The 26283-nt window shown below is 43.3% G+C and overlaps 1 protein-coding gene across 1 annotated transcript; it reads right to left on the reverse strand.

Annotated features, from left to right (window-relative positions):
* Positions 1-844: 844 nt before the first annotated feature.
* Positions 845-25826, reverse strand: LOC129187835 (TBC1 domain family member 8). The gene is made up of 20 exons (XM_054787572.1): positions 25463-25826; positions 20962-21072; positions 20719-20837; positions 20397-20625; positions 19051-19291; positions 18453-18660; positions 18191-18388; positions 17961-18113; positions 12206-12356; positions 11909-12123; positions 9782-9899; positions 9430-9715; positions 9185-9326; positions 7538-7636; positions 7396-7464; positions 7068-7329; positions 4359-4424; positions 4187-4273; positions 4011-4126; positions 845-1505 (listed from the first exon to the last, which is right to left on the reverse strand). Exons 1-20 carry the CDS (start codon positions 25587-25589, stop codon positions 1170-1172), a joined length of 3333 nt encoding a protein of 1110 aa, XP_054643547.1. The 5' UTR covers positions 25590-25826; the 3' UTR covers positions 845-1169.
* Positions 25827-26283: the final 457 nt, after the last annotated feature.

A 26283-nucleotide genomic window follows, 5' to 3' on the forward strand; every position in this document is an offset into this window, starting at 1 on the left:
CATATAGACAAACAACCATTCACACTCACATTCATACCTATGGACAATTTAGAGTCACCAATTAACCTAACATGCATGTTTTTGGAATGTGGGAGGAAGCCGGAGTACCCGGAGAAAACCCACACACACGGGGAGAACATGCAAACTCCACACAGAAATGCCCAAGGGAGAATCGAACCCAGGTCTTCCCCATCTCCAGACTGTTACTGTGTTGGCCAACATGCTAACCACTAGACCACCGTGCGGCCTAAAATGTATATATTTTATTCATTTAATTATCGTATTTATTCGTATTACTATACTTTATGTTGTGTTCTGTGTGCAGGGTGGGTGACATAGATGTTCATTTAGGTATGATTTAGGCGTTCATTTCTATTTGTTACGCAAGAATGCTGCCCTCTTGTGGTCTGGAGTCTAGCATACACAGCTAACTACAGTAGACGCCCCTACGACGTAAATAATCCGTTCCAAGAACCTTTATGTTATGACTGTATAAGTCAGCCAATGAGATGAGAGTGTAGGCGGTGCCCCGATAATTAGCCAATGAGATGAGAGCGGAGGCGGTGCCCCGAAAATCAGCCAATGAGAGCGTGTTGCGTCAGAAGGCGTCACCAAGTGTTAGTCTGAATTTGCACAGACTTGAGGCATTAATAAAGTTGATTGAAAAAAAAAGACTTGCACTGACTTGAAGCTTTGTTATATGGAATTTCTTCTGTAATATGAAGCAAAAACCTCACATAAATTCTTTATGTTCAGTGGACTTTATGTAAAAGGAGGTTCATGTTATGCGAGGTACTACTGTGCTGGTAAGCAATTTTGCAATTGTGACAGAAGAGAAAAGAGCTTATTCTCTGCAGCGTATTTTATTTAAGAAGACATTTCCAGTGTTAATTTCCCCACTTTTTTTGGCTCACAGCACTGTAGATTGTTTTCTACTGCCTTGGGGTGAAGTGTGAAAGTGTTAAGGTGCATACAGGAGAGCACGTTGGTTAAAATAAGAAACAGTTGGCTAGAAAAAGACACTTTGGTTCAAAATGAAATTGAAATGTGAAGGCATCACATTGGTTAGTTAAAAGTGTTGCAGTGCGCTTGCAGTTGTAACAATACTATGATTGGAGGTCTAGTACTGTGTAGTCAGTGTTTTTTGGGGAGTCCAAAGTAGACGTGGGTTAGCGGTGGCTTTGCTGCAGTGTGAGCAGCCCCGCCCTCTGCTGGTACTGCTTCTCCTTGGCCTCTGCGATGCGGGCCGTCAGATCGGCCGGCCTCTCCAGGAAGTTCACTAGTGTCTGCTCGGTCAGCAGCGAGGCCAGGATCTGAGCGAAACTGACGGTCCACTCGCCCTCCTCGGACTTTGCTCCGTGCCCCGTGGCTCGGCCGCGGTGGCTGGCCTCGCCAATCTGCAGCACCAGACTGGTGACGGTGGCGATGGCCTGGAAGAGCTCGTTCTCCTCCGGGTCACCGTGGAACATGCTGTAGAGCGTCTTGCAGAACTGGATGAACTCTCTCTGCGGAGGCAGGAGGAGGGACTTCAAACATACAAGGCAAAGGAGGTAAGGGCATGTGACGCACGACAACGATGGTGACACCCATCGTCAATTAAAAGCCCATAAAAACCAAGAGAATCTCTACTGACTGGTTTCATACCAGATATACCTTTATCATCTACACTTGAGGAGGTGGGAAAATGTGAATGAAGCTGCACAAAAAAAGAAGATTACATGTGGGTCTATAACAGGGGTGGCCAGTGCGGCCCGCGGCACAATCTGAAAAAACCCTTTAACAAGAAAACAAAAAAACAAAAAAGCGAAAATGGAAGAATCAGCTGTGATTTTATAAGAATAAAGTGAAAATTATAAGAGAAAAAGTTGTAATCTAACAAAAAAAGTTGTAATTTGACAAAAATAATACAAGATTATGAGGAAAAATAACATCATTTTAGTAGCATAATGTTGAAATGAAAGAAAAATGAGTTTTTTAAAAAGTCATAATATGAGAAACAGACAAAACATTTTTGGAAAACTAGGTTGCCAAAACTGTGTGACAAGAACAACGTCAAATATCATGGGAATAAAGTCATAATTACGAGAAGAAACTTCACAAGAACGATGTTGTAATAGCAGCAGAAATGGGAAAGTACAACAGCTGTAATTTGACCAGAATAAAGTCAAAGTCTTAACAGCAAAAGTCGCATTCTAATGAGAAAAAAAGTCACAATTTCACAACAATAAACTCGCAAAATTACTGTATGACGAAACATAATATCATTTCAGCGGCGTAGAGCTGAAATATTAAAGAAAAATATGTTAAGTGCTAATATTATGAGGAAAAAACCCCAAATAAAGTCAAAATATTATGGGAATAAAGTCATAATATTATGAAAAGAAAATTTGCAAGAGAAGAATTTACAGGAAGGAGCCACACAGTCAAGAGATCGGGAAGATCTGGGTTCGAATCTGTGATGGACATCTGTGTGGAGTTTGCGTGTCGTCCCCGTGTGTGTGTGGGTTTCCTCGCACATTCCGAAAACATGTACACCCCTGTACACCCCTGGTCTATAATGCACCTTTAATGCAAGACAATGCAGTAAAGGGGACCTATTATACTAATTTTCGGGCCTTTGTATTGAGTTCTTGGCTCCTATAGAACAGCTACACACGATAACCCGCACAGAAAGCCTTCTAGATCTTCCAGACTCTGCACCTCTTCCTGCAGTGTTTCCTGCCTCCCACCCAAACCGTTTAATTTACTCCACCCCCGGCCCTCCTCCAGAGCAGAGTGGGGGGAGGGCAGGCCTACAGCGTTTGCCTGGGCATGCCCATATAAAGAAGTCCGTGTTGCATTGACGTCAATGGAACTCTGTTTAAAAACAAAACAAAAAAACTCAGTGTAAAACACAGCATGCGGAGCCGTCTAAAACTGCTTTCATGTCTCACTTCGTTGTCGTTTCACGCAAGAATACAACATTTATAGGGGTCTGTGTAGGCTCTCAGTCGTACAGGAGTTGTCCATCGAGGGAAAGGCTTCTTGAGACGTCATCTGTACTTCTGTGAAGAAGGTGTCGGACGTTTCGCTCCTCATCCGAAGAGCTTCGTCAGCGAACTAATAAGTGCTGGTAGCCTAGAGCACTACATTGGGGAAACTAAGCAAATGCTCAGCAGTACATCTACACCTTAAAGCTACCAATCACTCTTTTCAGGACAGCGAGGTAAAGATTTTGGCCAAAGAAAACAGATGGTTTGAAAGGGGAGTAAAGGAAGCTATTTTTGTCAAACAACAGAACCCATCATTGAATCGGAATGGTGGTTTGAGGTTTAATTTGGACCCTGTGTTCAGCAGGTTACTGAGACCAAAACCCACAGCTCTTAGTCTTGCAAATGAGGTGGAGCCAGGGCCGAGCCAGAACAATAGATGCTAACGAGCCAGTATCAGAGTCGTTCATACCCAATTCAGGGAGCGACACTTCCCTTTTATCGGAGGTGCTAATGGCAGGAGAGGATTAGACCACTACTCCGCCCAGGCTTAGTGTAAGGAACCAATAGGAGGAGGGTGTTGGCACACCAATTACGCCCACTCTTACTGTATTTAAGGCCTAGGCTACCAGCACTTGTTAGTTCGCTGACGAAGCTCTTCGGATGAGGAGCGAAACGTCCGACACCTTCTTCACAGAAGTACAGATGACGTCTCAAGAAGCCTTTCCCTCGAACAACATTTATAGGTCAGAAAAGAGGAAAAGCATAATAGGTCCCCTTTAAACTCATCGGTCAGGTTTTTTGTTTAATTCTATTTGGAAAGCTTTTGTTTTCACATCATATAAACTCCCAAGTTCCATATTTCTGACTTCCCAGCCGCCTTAATTGCACCATTATTAATGTAAACACCCAGGATTTAATGTTCTCCGCCATGGGGAGAGCCAAGATTGAGGTAAGTAGATCATATACTGTATGCGGTTTTTGGCATTTCTTTTTCTCGGCTTTAAATTGTTGTTGACGTTGTACAGTATGCAGGTCTACCTGGTTCATGAGCGGCAGTGGCTTCTCTACGTCTTTCTCCTTGGCCACCACCAAATCCTGCAGCATCTGCTTCAGCTGCTCCTGGTAATCCTTCACCTCATCTCCAACAGTGCTTTCTTCAACAAAAACAACTCCATAAGCCCAAGAAAGATACTTTAAGAGTACCTGACACCCACCTGAAGCCATGGTGACGTATAGAGGTCTGCCGGTGGACACAGGAGGCATCTTTATCAGAGACGGATCGCCCTCGCTTTCAGTCAGGACTTGGAGACACAAACATACGTTAATAAAAGAGCCTAAGTTGGACTTCTCCGGATCTTCATCATGCACTCAGCGAGGCTGACCAACCAGGACGTAAGTGAAGGCGATAGAGCAGCTTTATCCTCTCGTTCAGCTCGCCACAGTACAACGTGTCTGAGTGCAAAAGAAAAAGAAATCATGCTGAAAGTTTTATGCAGAAGTGCTGAGAGACGTTCATAGTCATGCTAAATGCTTTTATTCTGCTTGCATGACTTCTGAGAGACAAAAAGTATCTTTCCTGCCGAGATACATATTTGACATAAGCTCATTGTGCGTTATTGAGTGCCAGAAACACCTCGTATGAAGATGGCAGTCATCAATATCGATAATTCACTGAAATAAATTAACTACAAATTGAGTGTGAATTGTCCCAAGAACATTTGGTCAAATGTCCATTCATAATTAGTATCATAAAAATTATGTTTGGACATTATCTGGGGATTGCGATGATGTGAAGATTTTAAATATTTTGATGCCATAATTGCATTTGATGGCGGCATCTCTCTGCATGCACACACTATCTTTTGAGGGTTCTGGAATTGTCAGATCGTAAATAAATTAGCATGTGACTTTAAAATAATGTGAAATAATAAATAATATAAATACATATATTTACATTTATAACATAAATACATATAAATCTAATTTAATAAATAGAAACCTTTGGAGATGCATGCGTTTGTCTATTCTACGTGTATTTTCAAGCGATCCATATTTGATATCGACGGGTTTTGCATTTACTGAACACCCCAAACAACCTGCATGAACATTATCATCAATAATACATTTAAATTATTATTTAAAAAAAATATATTCGAAGACAACTTGTGAATTTCCCCAATTAATCAAGGACAATTTGTCCGTGCAGAATTATAATATTTGAATGACATGTGAAGATTGCTATGATATGCTGTGATGATTCAGTTATATTGTTATCGTCAGCATACTGAGATATGCTGACATATGTTGTGATTATTTTAGGTTTGCTTTTTTAATGCCACTTCCCGGTTTGAATGTCACGGCTGCACTTTATCACATTTTGGTTTTTTTTACTATATGAATGAATAAATCATGCAGTTTTGTGGATGAATATGTCAAAAATATGCATATTTATGCAAATGTTACATATTTTTCTGCATTAATTAATTATTTTGGAGCATACAAAAGGTTATATGATACATATATACTGTATACCATTTAAAACAGGGGTGTCCAAGTGAGGGCCGCATCTGGTAAAACCAAAGAATACAGGGGCCACTTTGATATTTTGTAAACCAACTCATGTAGATATGTTTTGTTTAATATTTTAACTTTAATAACAATTTGGTTTTGTTCTCATAGTATTACGACTTTATGCTTGTCGAATTTTTTTTCTGTTAGTATTAGGACTTTATTGTAATATTTCGTAAAATTACTGCTCTTTCTTACACTTTTGTTATTGTTTTTGTAAGTTTTATGGTTTAATAGTATTTTTAAAATGTGTCGAGGGCCAATAAAAACACAAATGGGTCAAATGGCCCCCGGGCTGCACTTTGGACACCCCTGATTTAAAACATTCAGAAGACACTGTGATGATATGAGAGTAGTATTCTACACTGGTCACTACGTGTCAGCAATGTTACTGTAATGTTCCGTGAGACACACACGCATCAGACGTGATCGCCGCAACAACAGGCTTTGATTGCAAGTTTGAATGATCTCATAACAGGCACAATCATCCCTAATGGAAACACTGGCTACTGTTGGGGCCGCAACCCACAGCAAACTAAAACAAAAACTCAACCCTGAACTCCCAACGTCACTTCCTGGCCAACACCGGAACATATTTATAGCAACACGCACGAGTGAGTCTTTTTTTATGTCTTTTATGTCCCCTTTTCTGTTATGTTCCATATAATACAGATGTGAAGTTGGCTATAAAAGGTGTCATTTCATGTCTAGAGGGCTCTAATAATGTTAAAAAACGTATTTACAAGGCCATAGACAGGTTTTCTATGCTCTAACACAGAAATATTCAATTTACAAATCAGGAATCCTACTTTGCAGAATTTCACTTCCCACGGTTGGGTCTGGAACCAATTAACCGCAATCAACGAGGGATTAGTGCAACTGCGTTCGGTGGCAGCATTGACATGCAATGTCTTGAGAGTTCTGTCATTTTTTGCCGCGTAATGTCTACCTTCCTTCAGCATGTCCAGAAGTTCAACTTTTTGTGCAATTGTTAGCATTTTCCTCTGACTTTGGGTGCAGATCGTTTCGTCGACATTGTGGGGTTTGCCGGGGAGAAACCGTACAAACTACAGGAGTTCAGAGTCTCTGCAAGCTGTTTGCTCGTGATCAGACAACAGGAAACACGGCAGTTTGGCACGACTCAGATTGATTGACATTGGTCTACAGCCAATCAGGACGCAGAAGACAACAAGCGGGTTCCCCCTTAGCCACTAAGGATGCAGAACACAATGTGCGGGTTGTCCCTTAGCCACTAAGGATGTAGAACACAATGTGGGGGTTCTCACTTAGCTAATTAGGACGCAGAACACAGTGTGTGGATTCTCCCTTCGTCAATCAGGACACAGAACACGATGCATGTTCACTAAAATTGCACGAAAACCCTCCCCCGGCGAAGCAGCGAGTACACCGAGGGTGAACCACGGTGGAGCGAGGCAACGCTGTATAAACAAGTGGAAGGTCGCAGATTCATTGTGCGAATGAAGTGACATCATAAAGGCTAACAGAGACTAAGTCCACTTGACGCACCCAGCCAAGCAGCAAACTCCCTAAAGGTGACCAGGCTGTCACGGTTCTGGTCCAGCAGCGTGAAGGTGCGGTTGGCCAGCGTGTCGGCGTGCTGGTTCGATTCCCCGGCCCACGGCGCCAGCATCCCATACAGGCTCTTGAACTGGGGGCGGTCCAGTCGGTACTGGCGCTCCAAGTAGGAGACACCGTGACTCCACGAGGCCGCCTCTGCCGCCGCTGCCGCACTTATGTCACCCCAGTACAGACTGATGAAATGTTCCGTCTGGGTGTGGATGAGACAGTTGGTGACAAGCTCATAAAAAAAGAAGAAACGTGAAGAAGAGGTTACCTTAAAGAGGTCATAAATGTCAGCCAGGTTCTCTGCAGGGATGGAAACCTCCGGCATCACCACTCTTAACTAAAGAAACACACACCACACCAAAAGCTCTTTAAGCTTCCCTCTCGTAGCTTTTCCAATATTATTTCCTCACCGCATTCTCCTTGGTGGTGTCCTCATGGGCCTGCAGAACTTGAATTCTGTGTCGACAGCGAAGCCTCTCGATCTTCCTGACAGTCAAGTCTCCAAACCTCTGACAGGACACCACAAAAACATTCTATGACTTTGTTGGCACAAACAGCATCTTTAATACCAATCGCTAGTCAATTAACCAGAGTCGCCTATAGTTGCCAGGTGTGTGTCTACAAAAGCAAATAAACCCCGGGGTTAAAAAAACAAAACAAAAAAAAAAACACTGTCAGTAACAGCAGTGGCTTTAGTTTTTATGATGAACTACACAAGATGGCAGTAGCTGCATTTAAAGTAACATGAGTGCAGATATATCTAGCTCTGCATGCGCTTTAAAATGTTCATACTCAGCTCACAAGCGGTCAGCTCCCGCGACACACTGTCTGCCTCTCGTGGAGTCACCACCTCAGTGATCAGTGTGTGACGGGCTGTGAGCACGGGCTCTGAGCACTATTGCAGAGCTCTCGTGAATTACACGGTTTTATTTTACTGCACAGTACCTCGCTTCAGACTCAAACTCAAAACTCCCTCACCTTTTTTCTCTCCAGTGAGACATTGCATACACTGGCCTACCTCCCCTTCCTGTGCTCATCCAATCAGCAGTCAGAACACAGTCTAGATGCATTCACAAATTTGCGGCAAGTCAAGTATTACACATTCTTCTCGAAAATGCACATTTCCCCTACTTTGGTGTTAAAAAACAAGTAAGCTGCAGAGCCGTGGGTTGCCAACGCCTGATTTAGCCATTTTAAATGCATGAAAATGCTTAATTTACGCCAAAAATATGTAACATTTGGATAAATATGCGTATTTTTGGACTAAAAATAGGTTGTATTCAAACACAAAACAGTATGATTTATGAATGAATGTATTTTTGAAAAACAGTGAGTGGCGAAGGACAACTCTAGTCAACGAGCTGCTGAATTTGTTTTTTTGGGTTTGTTTGTTTTTTTTAGCGGTAAACTATAAAATGATGAACACATTCTTGAAGACATCCAAATTTATAGAGATGCGCCTGCACGTGTTCATAAATGACCGCACGCTCAAAGAGAAATCATTATTAAAAGTAAAAAATAAGTGGAGGAAAAGGCTTCTTGAGACGTCATCTGTACTTCTGTGAAGAAGGTGTCGGACGTTTTATCGGAGGTGTTAATAACAGGATAGGATTATACCACTACTCCGCCCAGGCTTAGTGTAAGGAACCAATAGGAGGAGGGTGTTGGCACACCAATTCCGCCCACTCTTACTGTATTTAAGGCCTAGGCTACCAGCACTTGTTAGTTCGCTGACGAAGCTCTTCGGATGAGGAGCAAAACGTCCGACACCTTCTTCACAGAAGTACAGATGAGGTCTCAAGAAGCCTTTTCCTCGATGGACAACTCCTGTATGACTGAGAGCCTACACAGACGTAAAAAATAAGTGTTTTCACATTTAGGAAGTAACAACCTCTCTCCAATTAACACCCTGTCGTCTTTGTGTTTTAGCTAAATAAATGCCCTTGCTTGAACTACAGCATTTACGCGAGGTACAACACCGCTTTCTTTCTATTTGGCTGACCATTAGCATTGTTAGCACAGCAGCTAGCGAGCATGTGGACCGACAGTGGACTCACTTCATAAGCATCATTGATGAGGTCAGTTACGTTAGCTTGGTCCACAGCAGCAACATCTGGCACGCTGCCGTTGCCGTCTGCATGAGGCGGCAGAGAGGACTGACAGCAGGATGAATCTTCACTTCCAACATGCTCCAGAAAACTGCAACACAAAGACGTAAAAGGTTTGGACCACCACTATCAATCATAGTGGTTGTTGTGTAAAGAGCTTGGAAAACAGAACCGTGTTTTTAACGACAACATACGCAGTGAGGACCATCAGAGCTTGTCCATCATCGATGCTGGTGCAGAGCCGCGCGGCGTTGGCCTCCAGCACGGCGAGGCCCAGCTGGAAGATGGCCTTGATGCCATGGAAAAAGAACCAGTCCACCACGCAGACGGCACTGCGGAAGGGCATCACGCTGACAAAGATGGTTAGGAACCACGACAGGGACACTGAGGAGAGTGTAGACAGGTCCGGGAAGTGCTCGGCCAGCTCTGGAAGACGTTCCCGGATCAGCTGTTCAAACACTGACTGATCCACTTGGGCTCCTGCATTAGAAGAAATCAGGATGGGAACTCTGAGGTTCATCGTTTTTTTTAATGCTATTCTCTCACCTATGACCCTGCGGTTGAAATAGTCCGGCAACATGCGCTCACAAACGGCCACCAGCAGCCAGAAGGCGTCTTCTTCTTTAGCGTAGAGCAGCAGCACCGACGCCAGAATGTTCATGGACTACCACGACCATCACACAAGGCAAATACAAGCATATTATGTTTGAAACGCTAATATACCGTGCAGTGGAACCTCCAAAGTGATCACAAGGTAAAGTGAATTCATCTGTTCTAGGGTCAAACTGTGGCCATTATTAACTGCCTAGGCAAATGATTTACAGTAAGTCCCATCTCAACACTGTTAACTGTCTTACATGTGTAAAATGAAGTACGGATGTCCCTCGTTTATCGTGGTTAAGTTGTTCCAGACCCGACCGTGATATCAAGTGTTTGTAAATGTTTTGGATAACAGTTCTCCTGTCAAGGTTGGAATGGTTAAAAGTAAAAATGCACCAGGGAGAAAAGAAGAGTCTGTCAGTAAAAGGGAGTCCATTTCCGAACGGAAATGGCGCGAGTCGACGCTCCAGGTTCGTTATGAGATTTACAAAGAAAAGTTTTGTGTTTTCAACCAGACCTTGCGTACAAGAATGGAGAGTTAGTTTTCTGAAATCATCACCAACTGTAGTAACAACTCTCATGTGCTGTTTGTTACAGTGAACAGTGGGGTGTCACAAGATCTCGCGAGATTAAAACGTGAGCCCTTTTGTCAGTCAAACAGTCGCTTTGTCTCGGTGGGTGGAGGCGGGGCCGCAAGCATACACACAGAGTGCAGAAGAGGATAGCCTCGTGAGGAGCAATGCAAGGTAACGCAGTAGAAATTTAAATAGTAGATTGCAATAATCATATATTTTTTAATGTACTTTACTTAACAGTAATATTAAAGTATTGTCTCCTCTCGTCCTTGTAGACCCAATCTCGTGCATCGTCTCGTCTCGTGACACCCCTAGTAAACAGATAACCAAACCCTCCCATTTCACTGCCCTCACAACATATTTCTACATCTAAGTGGCTTTTCAATACTGTCGTCCCTCGCCACGTCGCGCTTTGAATATCGCGGCTTCACTCTATCAGGGTTTTTCAAAATATATTAAGCAGTAAATCATCACTGTTTCGTTGACCACAGCCTATTAAAATATGCATATTTAAGCAAATTTGAGATATTTTTTGCCAAAATTAAGAATCTTCGAACATAAAAATGGCTAAATGAACTAAAATACAAATACAAGTTACTAAGTGAAAAACAGCTTTCATGCAAAATATAGATTACTGTACCAGCAGCTCTCATACAAGAATAATGCTTGCAGACGTCCGTATTTTATGAATAACCCAAAAAACTGGGCTGTCCTTACTCACAAATAATACAAATGAATAGACCACAAGAAATCAACATGCCTCTGCAACATTATTGAACAGCTCAGTAATGAAGTATGCTGTTGCGGTGACATAACAGCGCCTTTTCCGAGTTGGGTGGAAAATTAGTTATCACCTGCTCGATGGTTCGCTGGTCGGCAGCAACTTCAGCTGTCTGTCTTTCCTCCTCGCTCGTGTGGAAACATGCTACGTGGTTTCTCATATTTGTCGTTTCCCCCAAATATTTTAAGCTTGTATGACAACGCCTGCATATTGTCTGGCTCATGTCCAGCTAATTTTTACCTTCAACTATGTGAAAGCCAAAGTGCTTCCAGACGTTCACTTTAAATCCAGCGGTCGTGGGTCAGCATTTATGCTCAGCCATTCTGGTAGCGTCTTAGGTGCACCATCATAAACTGACCTCTTTTTGTTCCATCAGCATCTATTTTTTATGTTTATGAATCGATTAATAATCGTCAACGTCCGCATCGCGATGCATCCAAGAATCGACTATTTCCTCCATCCCTAGTAATAAGAGCGTGACTATGTCTAGACGGCTCTAATAATGTTAAAAATCATATTTAGAAAGTCGTAAAAGGTTTTCTATGCTCTCACTACAAAATTATTTGATTTTTAAATAAGGGATCCTACTTTGTGGAAATTCACTTATCACGGTGGTGTCTGGAACCAGTTAAACACAATAAACGAGAAATGATTATATATTTCTTCTGAACCACTGTACTTTGAAGGTTCCACTGCAATGAATCTTCCTAGTGATACCTGACAGTATCCGATCTTGGGGTTGCGGTGAGCGTAGGCGGTCAGAACGCGTCTAAGTGCCGCAATGCCGGTGGGGTTCTGGAAGGCGGGATGGTCTGGCAGGGAGCGGTGGAGGTCTCGCTCAATCTCCTCAGTGGCCAAGCTGCTCTGACCCATGGACGTGTGCACCAGGCTGGCGTAGTAACCCTGATGGGACTCCAGATCGGAGAATGCATCTGTCCGAGTGTCAAAGACTCAATTTTGATGGCGCCATGATATATTGAGTCATGATTTTTTATTTTTTTTAATTGTTGTTACCTGAGAGTGTCATCCACACCTCGCCCCGCAGTGACTCGGGTATCCCCATGGCAACCAGCCTCTGAACCTTCTCAGTGCGGAACATGTGGACCCCACGGCCAAACTCTGTGAAATGATCTTCCCACAGCCTCTCTTTCACCACCTCCATATTCTGAACAAATACATCAGACGTGTCTTCAGTGCCTTCTACACTGCCTGTAAAAGCTGCCGTTTTTCAACGCAATGCTGCTCTGTATAAAATGCACAAGCGCGGAAGTTGTCCCGGCAATTTTCTGGCTTCCGAGGTAGTATGAGAAGCCCCTTTCACACCCCCGTTTCCTGGGTCACTATTCTGTGTGAACAGCATCGACACGGAATGAAGGATCAAAGTCAGCTAGTGGATTCGCCGGCTTTGGCAATAGTATCAGACGCGGGACAGTGGCTGTGGAAACGGGAATAGCGAGAAGTTGGAACAGGGCACTCACTTCTCCATTCCTGTTGTGTTTAAAGCAATTGTCGCTTCAAGAAAGGTATTTTATATGTCACATAAATCACACTTTATGTGTCACTTTGTGTGTCTTTGTGTGATAGTGCCTGATTGTAGACAAGGCAAAGTTCTGCACCGGTTTTGCAGCATGTCTGTGTAAAAGAGTCTAGAGACAAAAAAAAGGAAGAGCAACACTTATGCATAAAGAACACTTCTCTTTCATTTCTTCTTTAACTTCTCTAACCCTGTTGTGTTGAAAACAATTGTCGCTGCCAGACTCGTATTTTATACGTCATACCTCACGTTGTCACACAGTGTAATGATTGCGGCATTGCTGTGTGAAGGCACACAGACATGAGTGTATGCTGCTTCCCGGCGTTCCACATGAGAACGAGTCTGATGCGGCAATTTTGCGGCGTCACTTTGTGAAGCAGTCTTGTTCTGTAACACCTGTGTGTGATGCCGGGACAGTGGTACATTCACTTCTCTTGCATTGTTGTGTTGAAAGTAGGGCTGTCAATCGATTTAAGTATTTAATTGCGTTTAATCACATTTTGTCCATAGTTAACTCATAATTAATCGCAACTAGAAAGAGGTTTTTCTCTATAGTAAGTAGGGATGTGAATCTTTTTGTGTTAAACGATTTGATACACGTCTAGATAAATGGGTTAAGATAAGATTCAAAAACGATATACAGTCAAACCTGTCTTAGCGGCCGCCTGTATAGAACGGCCACCTGCCTATAGCAGCCACTGAAAAATCCCCCCGCAAAAAATATACGTGTTATAGACCCTGTGTATAGCAGTCACCTGTCTAACGCGGCCAGCGGTCACCCATTTTGTACCCCCTGGTCAATATCTGACCGCATATAGCGGCCAAAATGTCGACTCAAGCAGAAGCTTCATGCACAAAAAAGTTTCGTTTTTTAAGCAATGAAGCCGTCGTGTGTAGACTTTAATTACTGAGTCGTAGCTCAGTCACAATCATTCACAAGATCCACACAAACTGTCAGTTGTTCTTTGGAGCTTGTTGCAGACAGTGACACCGTTTATTTCCTGGTGTGAGACTGGTCAATACCGTGATGCCGCTTGTTGTGGGGAAGGAGAGACTCACGTCGCCGATGCACTTTAATGGCTTTATTAACAGCGATTTATTAACCTAGTAGTTCTTTACAACTTTTATCAGCAGTCCCACAGTGCCCTCTACTGGTCAACATGTAACAGTATAATTATATGTATCTGCAAACACAACAAGCTTCTAATCACAGACACGTTAATATGTGTGCGCACAAATTCAAAATGGCCGCCAACCTGTTTATAACGGCCACCTGCCTATAGCGGCCACTTTTGCCGTTTACCTTTAGTGGCCGCTATAGACAGGTTTGACTGTATTTTAAAAACACGATTTGATACGATTCAACGGTTACATCTGTTGATAAAGACAATCTTATATATTATAAAATAAAGAAGCCAGTACTATAAAAGTGGCATTTTTACAGTATTTTCAAATGTGTAAAAGAGCACATCATATCCCCAAGCATGCTGTACGGCATGGGTTCCACACGTTCAGGCGCAATGATACAAAAAAAAAAAATGTTATTTGTAAATAACCGTCAAATTTTAGGTAAATTGATATCAATTTTGAGGTAACACTTTTACAATAAGGTACACAAAATTACATTAGTTAATGAAGAACAAACCTACCTAACCCTAACCACTACTCATTCGTTAATCATTAGTTCTTCATTAGTTCCTCAGTAACTACTGTAAATTTATGTGCCTTAGTTCCTCAGCAACTACTCTAGTCATTAGTTCCTCATTCGTTCTTCAATAGTTCTTCAGTAACTACTGTAAATGTATGTGCCTTAGTTCCTCAGCAACTACTCTAGTCATTAGTTCCTCATTCGTTCATTAGTTCGTCAGTAACTACTGTAAATGTATGTGCCTTACTGTAGTTCCTCAGCAACTACTCTAGTCATTAGTTCCTCATTCGTTCTTCATTAGTTCGTCAGTAACTACTGAAAATGTATGTGCCTTAGTTCCTCAGCAACTACTCTAGTCATTAGTTCCTCATTCGTTCTTCAGTAACTACAGTAAATGTATGTGCCTTAGTTCCTCAGCAACTACTCTAGTCATTTGTTCCTCATTTGTTCTTCAGTATCTAGTCTAAATGTATGTGCCTTAGTCATTAGTTCATTAGTTCCTCAGTAACTACTGTAAATTTATGTGCCTTAGGTCCTCAGCAACTGTCAAACTTGTCTATAGTGGCCACTAGAGGGAGTCTGCAAAAGTGGCCGCTATAGACAGGTGGCCTCTATAGACAGGTTGGTGTCCAGTTTGAATGTTGACCAGTAGAGGGAAAAAAAAGAAAAAAAGGGGGGGGGGGGGATAATAATAATAATGTTGACCAGTAGAGGGCACTGCGGACTACAGATAAAAGTTGTACAGCACTACTAGCCTTGTTATTATCATGGTTCATGGTTCATGGTTTTAATCCTGAACATCCATGAGTCAAACAGTAGCACATCACACAATACAATTCACAATTTTGCATGTCCAAAAAGGAGTAGGAAGAAGCAAAGCTTATTTAATCCTACCCCTCATCAGTTTCACATCAGTTGCAATACATTTATTCACCTCTTGTTCTTCCAAGTGTACTTTGTAGGTCTACATGACAATGTAGTGCAATCATAGCCAAGGTTTTTACTTACTAAAAGGAAGCTAGAGGCTTAATAATAACTGATAGAATATATCCACCACCCACAGAACAAAGCTGTGCTAGTAATGTCTTACGCTTGTTTTTAATATTTTACTTTTTATACGGCAGAGTGTCATTACAGCTTTAGTTCATCAGGAAGTGACGGGAAGTGACGGTGGGCGTCCCGAGCAGGAGAGCTAGGCTCAGTGCTAGCTGTGAGTTTGGAGAGAGTTGGGAAGTGTGTTTATGTTGGCGTGGATGTAAAGTCCTGCAGTGTTCTCCGCTGTTAATAAAGCCATTAAAGTGCATCGGCGACGTGAGTCTCTCCTTCCCCACAACAAGCGGCATTACAGTATTGACCAGTGCACACCAGGAAATAAACGGTGTCATTTCTTACAGGCATTGGCTGGACAGCTATGTAGTGGGGCTTGTTTAACCTTTGCCTTGTGGGCAAGCAGGAAGGAGAGACGATGCTGAGAGATGTGTGTGTGTTCTGAGCTGCTGTCTGGTGGCCGCGTTCAATAAATAAAGTTGGCAGAAGCAACAGGAGAAGTTTCCTTCTTTGCTTCGGAGCTGAATAACACTGACAAGTTAACAGACTAGTAGCCAACGGAAAAGAAGACGGCTTTTTTGTGTCGAATACAGAAGATGAGGACTTTGATGGATTTGTGGATGAGGATTGATGAAAAATAACGTGAGTACATTCTAAAATACTTCAATTAAGTACAACCAAACTCAGTTTTGCTCCCGCTGCCGCATGCATGCTAGCGTATGTTTTTTTTTATTGTAGCGTCGCTGGGAGCACGTCCTGTTCCCAGCCTACTTTGCGGTAATGTTTTGGTGCAAATGCTCTTAAAGTTACATGTTTGACCAGGAAATAGCAAGCTCAAAAGAAGACGGCTTTTTATGTGGAACAACTGACAGTTTGTGTGGATCTTGTGAATGATTGTGACTGAGCTCGGACTCAGTAATTAAAGTCTACACACGACGGCTTCATTGATTGAAAAACTAAACTTTTCCGTGCATAAAGCTTCTACTTGAGTTGGTAATTTGGCCGCTATATGCAGTCAGATATTGACCAAGGGAGACAAAATGGGTGGCCGCTGGCCGCGTTGGACAGGTGACTGCTATACACAGGGTCTATAACATGTAAATTTGCTGCGGGGGATTTTTCAGTGGCTGCTATAGGCAGGTGGCCGTTGTATAAAGGTGGCCGCTAAGACAGGTTTGACTGTACTCTACTCATTAGTTCCTCATTTGTTCTTCATGAGGATTAGGATTGTACTTTATTAATCCCACAGCGGGGAAATTCACTTGTTACAGCAGCAAGCAAGATACGCAAGTAAAGAGTGCAAAATAAGGTAAGATTAGTTCTTCAGTAACTAGTCTAAATGTATGTGCCTTAGTCATTAGTTCTTCATTAGTTCCTCAGTACCTATGACTGTTTTTTTGTGTACTTTATTGTAAAGTGTGACCAATTTTGGAAATATGGACTATTATTTTATTTTTAAAAAATGACAGTTTGAAATCCCACAGTTTTTGCATGTTTGATGAGAGCTGAGATTTGTCCCACTTTGTTCGACCGTACCATCCAACTTTCTCCCACGCTGCACAGATGGACTACTGTACTATATTTTCCCGCTTTTTCTTTCACCTCATATTTGGTCCCAAATGCTGGGAACGTATAAAGGTAAGATTTGATGACCTTATTGAGTGCTATGTGCACATTTGTTTGGTACACCTCTCTGAAAAAAAAACTCCTAGCTCATACTTGTGGATGGCAGCTCTGTATTCATTTCATGTAGTGATTTTAATTTGATGTTGTTCCCGTCATAGTTTTACACAATACATGAGATGAGTAATAAGATCATTTAGATAATAATGTATGTATACTATGCTGATGTGTTAAATCTTTCTCTGTGACTAGCTAGTGCATTGCTAATGTCAGCGCTACTAATGCCGTTTAGATCCATTCTCGTCTTCAGCCACGGTCATGTTGACACAAGCCCCCAAATAGCTGTCCTCATCTATGCCTGCCGGTAACTAGCAGCTCGTAACCCAAATTTTAGCTCGCAGTCGTATGCCAAAGTGCTGCTGTATAAATGACAATAAAAACACCAGCACTGGCATCTCTCTGGCAGTCAAAGTACTCAGTGACTACCCAACTTATAGCGACAGTAGCTACAAATAACTTCAGTCTTGTCGCGAGAGACATCTGTCAGGGCTTTGAAGCTAAACTTACCATTCAAAATACCCTTTTCTTTGTCCATTTCTGCTCAATATTTGTTCCCCTTGTGGCTCCGCATCCACCGCTGCGTTTCCTCAAAGTACGGTGTGGGCACGTTAATTGCGTGTCAAAAATAAAAAATTGCGCCGTTAAAGGAAATTTCTGTTTTGACAGCCTTAGTTGAAAGAAATTGTCCCTGCCTGACGAGTTACAGCAGGCATGCAGTTAATTATCTGGTGGCGTCGATGTGTTAAGGAATATCCTGCTTCGCTGGGTTCTGTCTAAAAGGCAGAGGTAGCTAAATTCTGAATCTCCTGTTCGGGCTCTGATGTGGCTATTTGGCAGCGAACCCCTACTAAGACGACCTTGGTGTTGTTGTTGGTTCCAGGTCGGTTGTGGTGGAAGGCCGTCATCAGAGCCTCGCTGTTGACTGTGTTGCGGAGAACCTGCTCCTCTATCTCCTCTTCATCCGAGCACCCGGTGTCATAGTAGAAGGTGTAGTAGGGAGATGGGCAGCTCTGCAGCAGATAACAAAACCAATAAGCAATCTAACAATCGTGGTCTGCCAGGTCCAGGATCACTTGATGGCACGTACCGAGGTTCTTCGGCTGTGTGTGCTCCTGCGAAAGGCCGACTGCTTCAGCTGCAGAGATCTGAGTCGACAGTTGAGGCTCTCCACCAGGTCATCTCTCTCCTGCAGCTCGATAAACTGGAAGGCTTTCTTGGAGCGAACGCTCACGATGACAGGATTGGGGAGGACCCCGGTGCTCTCTGCCTTTTCCACAGACAACACCTGAGAAGAGAGATCTTCCGTGAATCAGCAGTCTCAGTCTGTGGTGACAGATCATTTGAATCACCTCCGAGAGCGGAACGAGCAGGAGGCACTGCCCCTCCTCGCGGCTGCAGAAGCACAGGTAGCTGTCGGTGGTGTACAGGGTGCCCGCTGTGTGGCAACGGGCGTGGGGCGTCCACACTGCGCACGACGACACCTCGTGGAGCCTTTCGCCGCGAGGGAGGCGGAACAGGGCCAGCACGTATTCCCTCAGGGCCTGCTCCTCCAGGATCCTGCAGAGAGGATGGCAGTGGGCATGTGACCACTCTGGGGAAGACTGCAAGTGAGCAGTCAAAACTGTCGGGTACGAAAAAAACTAGCTAACTCTGGTCTGTAAAAAGAACTGTTTAGGATGTACACCTTGTATGAAAGTTAGACCAAATGAACCTCACTGGAATATGTTAGGAGATGCTCTATATACTGTAAATATTGATAATTAGATGATGTTGCAATTGAGACCATGAACTCATCCGGGAAATACATATTCCAAGGAAATTAAGAAGTTAGTTGCACCTGCTGGTCACTCCAAACACGACAGGTGTACAATCTTGTTAGCCCTAATAGCATATAAAATAAACAGCTACTACTACAAAGTGTTATTAAAGGATCAGCTCGTTACTGACCGCTTGCTAATGCGAGCCGGCTGCTGCAGGACTCGGTCTAGCTCCAGACCTTCGCTGTCCAGCAGCCGTCTGAGCGCGATGTCCGCCAGCTGGCCCACCACTCCGTAAGCCTCGTCCAAGTTCAGGAACATGGAAAAGTCCCTCTGCCTCCGTCGCGTGCTCACCCGGATCGCCTCCGTCATGAGGCCGCCTGAGACCCGCTCCAGACGCGTTACCTCCGCCCAGGGAATGACAAACTTGACTGTGACAGAGGTGAGAAGCAGCAGCAGAATCAGTACCGTTCAGTTCTTTGGTACTGTTATTCGACCGGGCATTATCTGGGATTATTTTTTATCATACGCACAAGTAGATGAAAGCACAATTAGAAGGCAACTGCACTACCTCATGGCAAAGTTGGTGACTTTAAATTTCATCTATGCTTTGATTAGTTATCAAAAAAACAAATGTGACACACAAAAGTACTATTCAGACTACAAATTCACTGTATCACGATGAGATAATAACTGAGCTAATAATAAAGAGCAGCAGTAGGGTACCTACAGAGGATGGCGTTAGGACCCCTTGACACTTGCATAATTTTTTTCCCCGTATTGGTACACAATTTTGAGTAAATTTGTCGTAAGCTGGTGTGAAGTATGTGCGAGGCTGCGTGCCAATGCGCCTGGAAAATTTTGAAACCTTCAAAATTTCTGGCACCCATAATCTAGCGTGAGCTAGTCGTGGACCTTGTGCAACCTATTTGCAAACAATGCTGGTGGTGCATGTCCAAGCATGACGTAGGCAGCAAACAGTAGGCGTAAATAAGTTGTGCGTCCGCGTGGCATTTCATGCCATCGTGCACCATTTTCAGTCGCAAATTGTGTGCCAAGTGCGTCAGTTATCCGTTAACAGAATGCAAACAGCGCGCAAACTAGCCTTCACAGGCGTACCATCTATATGACGCGCATTGCTACACCAAATTGTGGGACAATGCAAACAAACTTCGTGCAAGTGTCAATGTGGTAGGGGGCAGCATTAAATAAGCCGTGCTTCTTCCTACTCCTTTTTAGACATGCAAAACTGTGAATTGTAATATGTGATTTATTCCAATGTAACACATATGCATGTTCAAAACAAATTAAATTACTCCCATTACCAAGGTGGCGTTAGACACAGTGCAGCGTATTGATTGGTGGACAGAGAATGGCCACTTCCTGAAGGAAAAAGGACGTCCTCCATTGGCCATGGCCATGTGGTTGATGATGTGTGGCCTTCCACTCCATACCATCAGTGAATAGCTTTCCCATACTGTAGGAACTAGTGGTAGTGGTAGTAGTAGTAGTAGTAGTACTAGTATGTGTACAGACCCTCCTTCCCCAGCAGGAATGAGTAGAAGGCCATGTGGTTGATGCTGAGGTAGAGGAAGCCCTGTCGGGGCACTCGGCCCTTCCAGCAGCAGCATGAGTAGAAGGTCACAAGCTTCTCAGATGACGGGAGGCCAAAGTGAAGCTCGAATTTGAGCAGTGCCTCCCGGAACTTCTCCGGGTCGTCCTCCTGGGCTGCCTGGCGACCCCGGAACTCCTCAGCGATCAGACCCTGCAGCGGGAGGGAACAAGCCCTTGTGAGTGTGTCATTTAAAAGAGAATCGATGCTTTACTTTGAGTCCACTTGCTATTGTTCTCATCCCACCTTGACTTTTCCTTTGACGAAGCTGGCCACGTCCTCCTTGTTCTCAAACACAGAGAGCGAGTGAAGCAGGTGGTGGGCCAGCCAGTCCCAGTGCTTGTTCACTTCCTCTATGGCGGCTCCTGAACGGACACAGAGACAAAAGACAGCAGGGGAACTTCACACTGCTTCTGATAAATGCTGTACATTGAAAGCAAAAAAGGCACTTTGTATTGTTATCCCTCAATCAATCACGCTTCCTCTCACCGCTTGCTATGATCCAGCTTATTGCGGAGCCAGGAACCTGGAGGAGGATCCGGAAGGGCGTGACCCTGGCGTTGGAGTCCAGCACTGTGTCAAGCGCCCCCACCAGGAGGCCTGCAGAGAAGAAGGACAACACCTTGATCAAGAACTTAGCAAGCAGGTGCGGACATACAGTAAATATTGGAAACACTCCAATTAAATGTCTCCAACAGTTGCCGGGTGCGTGGTCTACACGGCACATAACCATCGGGGTGTCTAAATAGCGTCTTGTCAACTAAACATTGGCATTACCTGCTGGGGCTGTAGGCAACATCATGATGGCAGTCGGTGCACTTAAAGTATCATGAGTGGTCAGCACCCTTCAGCTTTATCTAGCTCTGTGTGCGCTTTAAAATGTGGGCTGTTAGTGTGACAGTCATGCATTTGACCATACTGTTTATAATCAACTAATCAGCGCTGTTAATGCTGACTGAGCTTTTTACGCCATGCCACCATTAAAACATTGTTTCTGTTGCTGCCATGTGGGCAAAGAGAGCTACGTGTTTCCTTCCCACTTTCTCATGCACTCCAAATCATTAATAAAGTTGAAAAAAGTAATAGTTACGTGTGTGCAGCAAAAGAATACATACACGCAGTCATACGTAGGCGGCGTAATACGTAGTCATGCGTCTGCACGCTGATGAAGGAAGTCACTTTACTTCTTTTTAGTTACCTTTTACCCCCTCATGATATCTCCCGAGTGTGAGGCAGACTCTTCTGATGGATGTGTGTCAAACAAAGGAAATTGAAAGCGAAAAGTGAAGTGAAATTAGACATCGTAAAATGCTCAGAAAGTAGAGAAAATCAACATTGGCTGCAAGACCCGGTCCAAACCTCGAGACCAACATGAAGGATAAAGATGCATCTTTCAACATATGAAAGAATATGCTCCTATGAAATGGTCAGTGATAACAAAGCAGTGTAGTGGTCTCCTACTCCCAAAAAGCTCTCTCCCTCCTTTGCAACACCCCTTCCAGCATGAAGCACAACCACATGGATAAAAGCAAGGAGTTGTTCTATTTTCTTGATACCATTTCATTTCATTCTTGTATTTCATCTTTTTTTCACCGTATTTTATTTGTCCTACTTGTGTTCCATGTACAGTGCAGCTGACTCGTGTGTTCATTTCCGTACAAGATCCGACTTACACTGAAACTCAATTTACATGGCAGTTAGTACGAATGGAACTCATTCATAGACTGAGGACCGCCTCTATACAGTAGATGCCTGCTGTTCGCGGGGGTTACGTTACGAGACCCCCAAAGAACATGCGAAAAACCTCAAGTAATGAAAAATGCTATTTTTTGACAGAGTTATTAAATTTGGAAAATGTATGTAACTCACCACTAACGAATGATAAAAGATAATCAATAGAACAGATGGACCAGGAGTCATGGTCTAGCTAGCTAGCTAGATAGCGCTACAACATACATTTTTGTAAACTTCCCTTGCCATCCATCTCTAAATGTTCTAAACTCTGAACACAGGATGGTCCAAAAGAGTGCGGTTATTCCTTTGGAAGAAGTCCTTTGTCAGGCGGGCATTGTGAACTACAGCGCTGTCCTGTTGAAGAAGCCAGTCATTACCACACAGACAAGGGCCTTCAGTCATGAGGGATGCCCCTGCAACATCTCCACATAGCCATCTACCGTTTGACACCCCTGCACGAACTGAAGCTCTATTGTTCCAGTGAAGGAAAAAGCACCCCAGATCATGACGGCGCCCCCTCAATTGTGCCGTGCGGACAACATCTCGGGTGGGATCTCCTGGTCATGACAGTACCGTTGGAAGCCGTTAGGACCATCAAGGTTACATTTTTTTTAATAAAAATTCCTTCCACCTTTTAATTCCCCATGTTTGGTGCTCTTGTGCAAATTTCAAATGGGCAATTATGTGATGCTGAAGAAGACGAGGCCTTTAAAGACCTTTTTTCTTTTTAAACCCCTTCCCTCGCAGATGGCGTCTGATGGGTTGGATTGGACTGCACTCGGCACCAGTTCATTTGGGTGGAGGATCGTCCCGTGTCTTGACGGACAACCAATGGGATCCTCCGGCTCAGGTCCAGGGGATTTTTTGGGGGTCTACCACTTGACATTTTTGTTCCATGACCCTCAGGATCTTTGAAGAAGTCTTACTGCATCCAGCCTCAGCAGCAATGGCACGCTGCGGGAGGCCTGGCTTCTTCAGCTCAACAATCCCACCACGTTCAGACAAAGCTTCTTTTTTTTACCTTTGCCATCAAGAGATCATGACAGTATAAGGAACTGACAGACTTTAGATCAGCTGATGAACAGCCTACTTCACTTTAATGCTTGTTTGCAATAAATTGCTTACTCGATTTTTTTCTACTTAGAACCTCCTTAAGATCCAACAGTGCAAGATGTAAATTCGTGAAACTATTTCAACTTGTCTTAAAATGTTGATGAGGAGTGTATTTAGTTGTATATGACTATCCACTTAAGAGTACACAAAAACGTCATGGCGTGGTCTTGGCTGTTGACGTTTTATTGTCTCTCTTCAGTGAAAATGTTGTCAAGCAGGTTTTTCTTCTCACATCTTGATAACTATGTTATTTTGTTATTTATTTCGGTTGGGGAGTGTCAGGTTCAGCTTCCAGATCTCTCAGCTCAGAATGAGACACATTTTAGCATCCAAGTCCACCAGCTTGAAGCCGTGAAGCCGCAGCCTAGCAACAAGGCCTCCTAGCTGGAGAACATTCCAGAGAGTCCAGAAGGTTGCCGAAACTTTCAAGTCTTTGTATGAACCTTTTTTTTATTCAGTGCTTGTGACAAACTCCCTGTTCTGCAGGATTTGAAGGAGTTGACGTCAAACCAAACATTGTCAGGGCTCGGCCCTTCACCTCTATTGCTATGTGGACAGCAGCAAGACAAAGTGAAGGCGAGCAGGAAGTTTCTACTATTCTGTTTTATGAGCGCTCAGATAGAAAATAGGAAGTGAGACGCTGGTGAATGAACACAGCTGTGAGAAGATCAATAAACGCGACCTTTAAACTGTACAGTGAAATGCCGGCGTTCCCTTATTACTGCACAAAGCCAAACACATCCACTCTGTGAGTGGACTTCATTTGGGGACAAAACTGGTCAAGGAGTCTGTGAAATCTCGTGACGCATTATGACATTACTGCTTGCAGAACAACAAAACTTTTGTTAAGGCTGGGGGGGGGGAAAAAAGAAGCACATTGCCGCCTCAGGACTTCTACACAACCTCAACTTAGCAGTGAAATCGACCCTAAACTGATAAGGAGCTTTTTGGCTGTGCAAAAAAAATAAATAAAAATACCAAGGAATCTCTAAAGTCAAAATAAATAAACATTGACTCTTGTTGTTACTGTTAACAGTGCTTAACTTCTTTTTACACTTGTGCAACAGTCAAGAACGCTAAAATGTGACCTTAAACATTGCCTGTACACTTAGTATGACAGATACAGTTTGACCCTATAACACATTAATTCTATCTACATCATTATCAACCGTGGTGAACTTCTTTTTACACTTGTGTGACAGTTCAGAGCGAGGAAAATGTGATTTAAAACATTGCCCGTACATGTAATAATGTTCTATGATAACAGTTTGACGCTGGAACAGATTAATTTCATTTACAGTATTTTCTGTGGAGAAAAACTTTCACAAGAAGAAAGGTGCAAAGCATCAAATATCAAAAGGTTCAAAGGATCAAAGGTGAACAAATGGTATCAAAACAGAGCAGCGAGTGTCACCGTGGCAACACCAAAACTAGCTTGCACCTGCAGCGCTTCTGGAAAGTTCCCCAAACTTCTTAATGAACCTCTTTAGTGCGGGAGTGTCCAAACATTTTACAGCAAGGGCCCCCCATACTGAAAAATCAAAGGACTCAGAGGTCCTTTTGATGTTTGTGTATACATAAGTTTGTAAAATGGTTAAAACAAAGCTTTGCATAATTTCTAGTTACTAGTGTCAATATTTCAGCCATTTCTCTTTACATTGTGCCTTTTTGCTCCATTTTTGACATTTTTGGATTAAGAAGGTTTGAGCCACTCCGTTATTTCACAGCATTTTGACCGACAGGTTTCATATGGAAGGAATCACATACTGTGTCTTTAGTAGTCAACACTGTGATTGCTCAGTTATATTATTATTTAGAGATGATTGTTCCGTGTTATTGGTGACATGTGAGCTGATGGTAAACCAAGAAAGTGTCATATATCTCAACAGTTTTACAACGAATTGTAAATTGTTGGCTTAAAATGAAAATAAATCCCCAGTGAGGCAATAATTAACAAAGTCAAGTGAAGTGTGACTAATGTTTCACTCACTTTCAATCAAGTTTAAATGTAGATATTTGGATCAAGTGTTATAATTAAGTTATTTTCTCTTGTTTTTCGAAATGAAAAGTCAAGCTCCATGAGAGCATACCTGTGTTTGTTTTTATTCAACACTTCAGGTGTGTGCCCACCGAGGGTACTTACCGCTGATCCTCCCGGTGGGCTCCCCGCGGCCTCTCCTCCTCTGCAGCAGGAAGAAGTCGTTGCTCCTCTCGGTAATCCACAGCTTCAGCGCGTTTTTCAGCAGCACTTCCTCTGGGTTCAGCCACATTTCTCTGCAGGGAGGGGGCCGCCGTGGCCGGGGCTGCCTGGGAAGTCCACCCGCCCAACCCAGTCGGTCCCCCCGGTCTGACTCTTCCGTGCTAAAGTGGCGAATGGACGGGTAATTCCATAGTTTGCATGTGGGTTTCGAACCTTAACGTCTGCTCTCTCAGGCCAGACAGCTGGACACACCGACCGAAGATTGTCTACTATTCACTCGGCAAGATGTTTCACTCTGTCATGCGATACATTTCCCGAGGCATTTGAACATACAGTAGTGTCAATGATATAATGAAACTTTTGACTACAATTAGTTTATTCATTCCCACCTTTATCTGACACGTTTCCCCTCAATGTCTATTTATTTCAATTTATTTTCCTCAAGCGTGCATTACATAATCATCACAGGGAAAGCTAATAATATTAAGTATTCAATACTAAGCTATTGATTGACTCAGGGTAGCGTCATTTTATTAAGAAAACCTCAAAAATCCTAGTCCTAGTTTTAAAATAGTTTCCACGACATTATTAACCACAGTGCGGGATATGATTACAGATTATAATGTCTTTTGTGAAAAAAAGATTCGGGTGAGCGGTCTTGCTTTAACTTTCTCTTCTTCCGCATTCTGTCCGCTCTCACTTCCGCAAAGAGCCACTAGCCATCCTCTGATTGGTTGTTCAGGTGACATCACGTGTTCAGGTGC

This window comes from Dunckerocampus dactyliophorus, chromosome 9, assembly GCF_027744805.1.
Source record: "Dunckerocampus dactyliophorus isolate RoL2022-P2 chromosome 9, RoL_Ddac_1.1, whole genome shotgun sequence".
NCBI lineage: Eukaryota > Metazoa > Chordata > Actinopteri > Syngnathiformes > Syngnathidae > Dunckerocampus > Dunckerocampus dactyliophorus.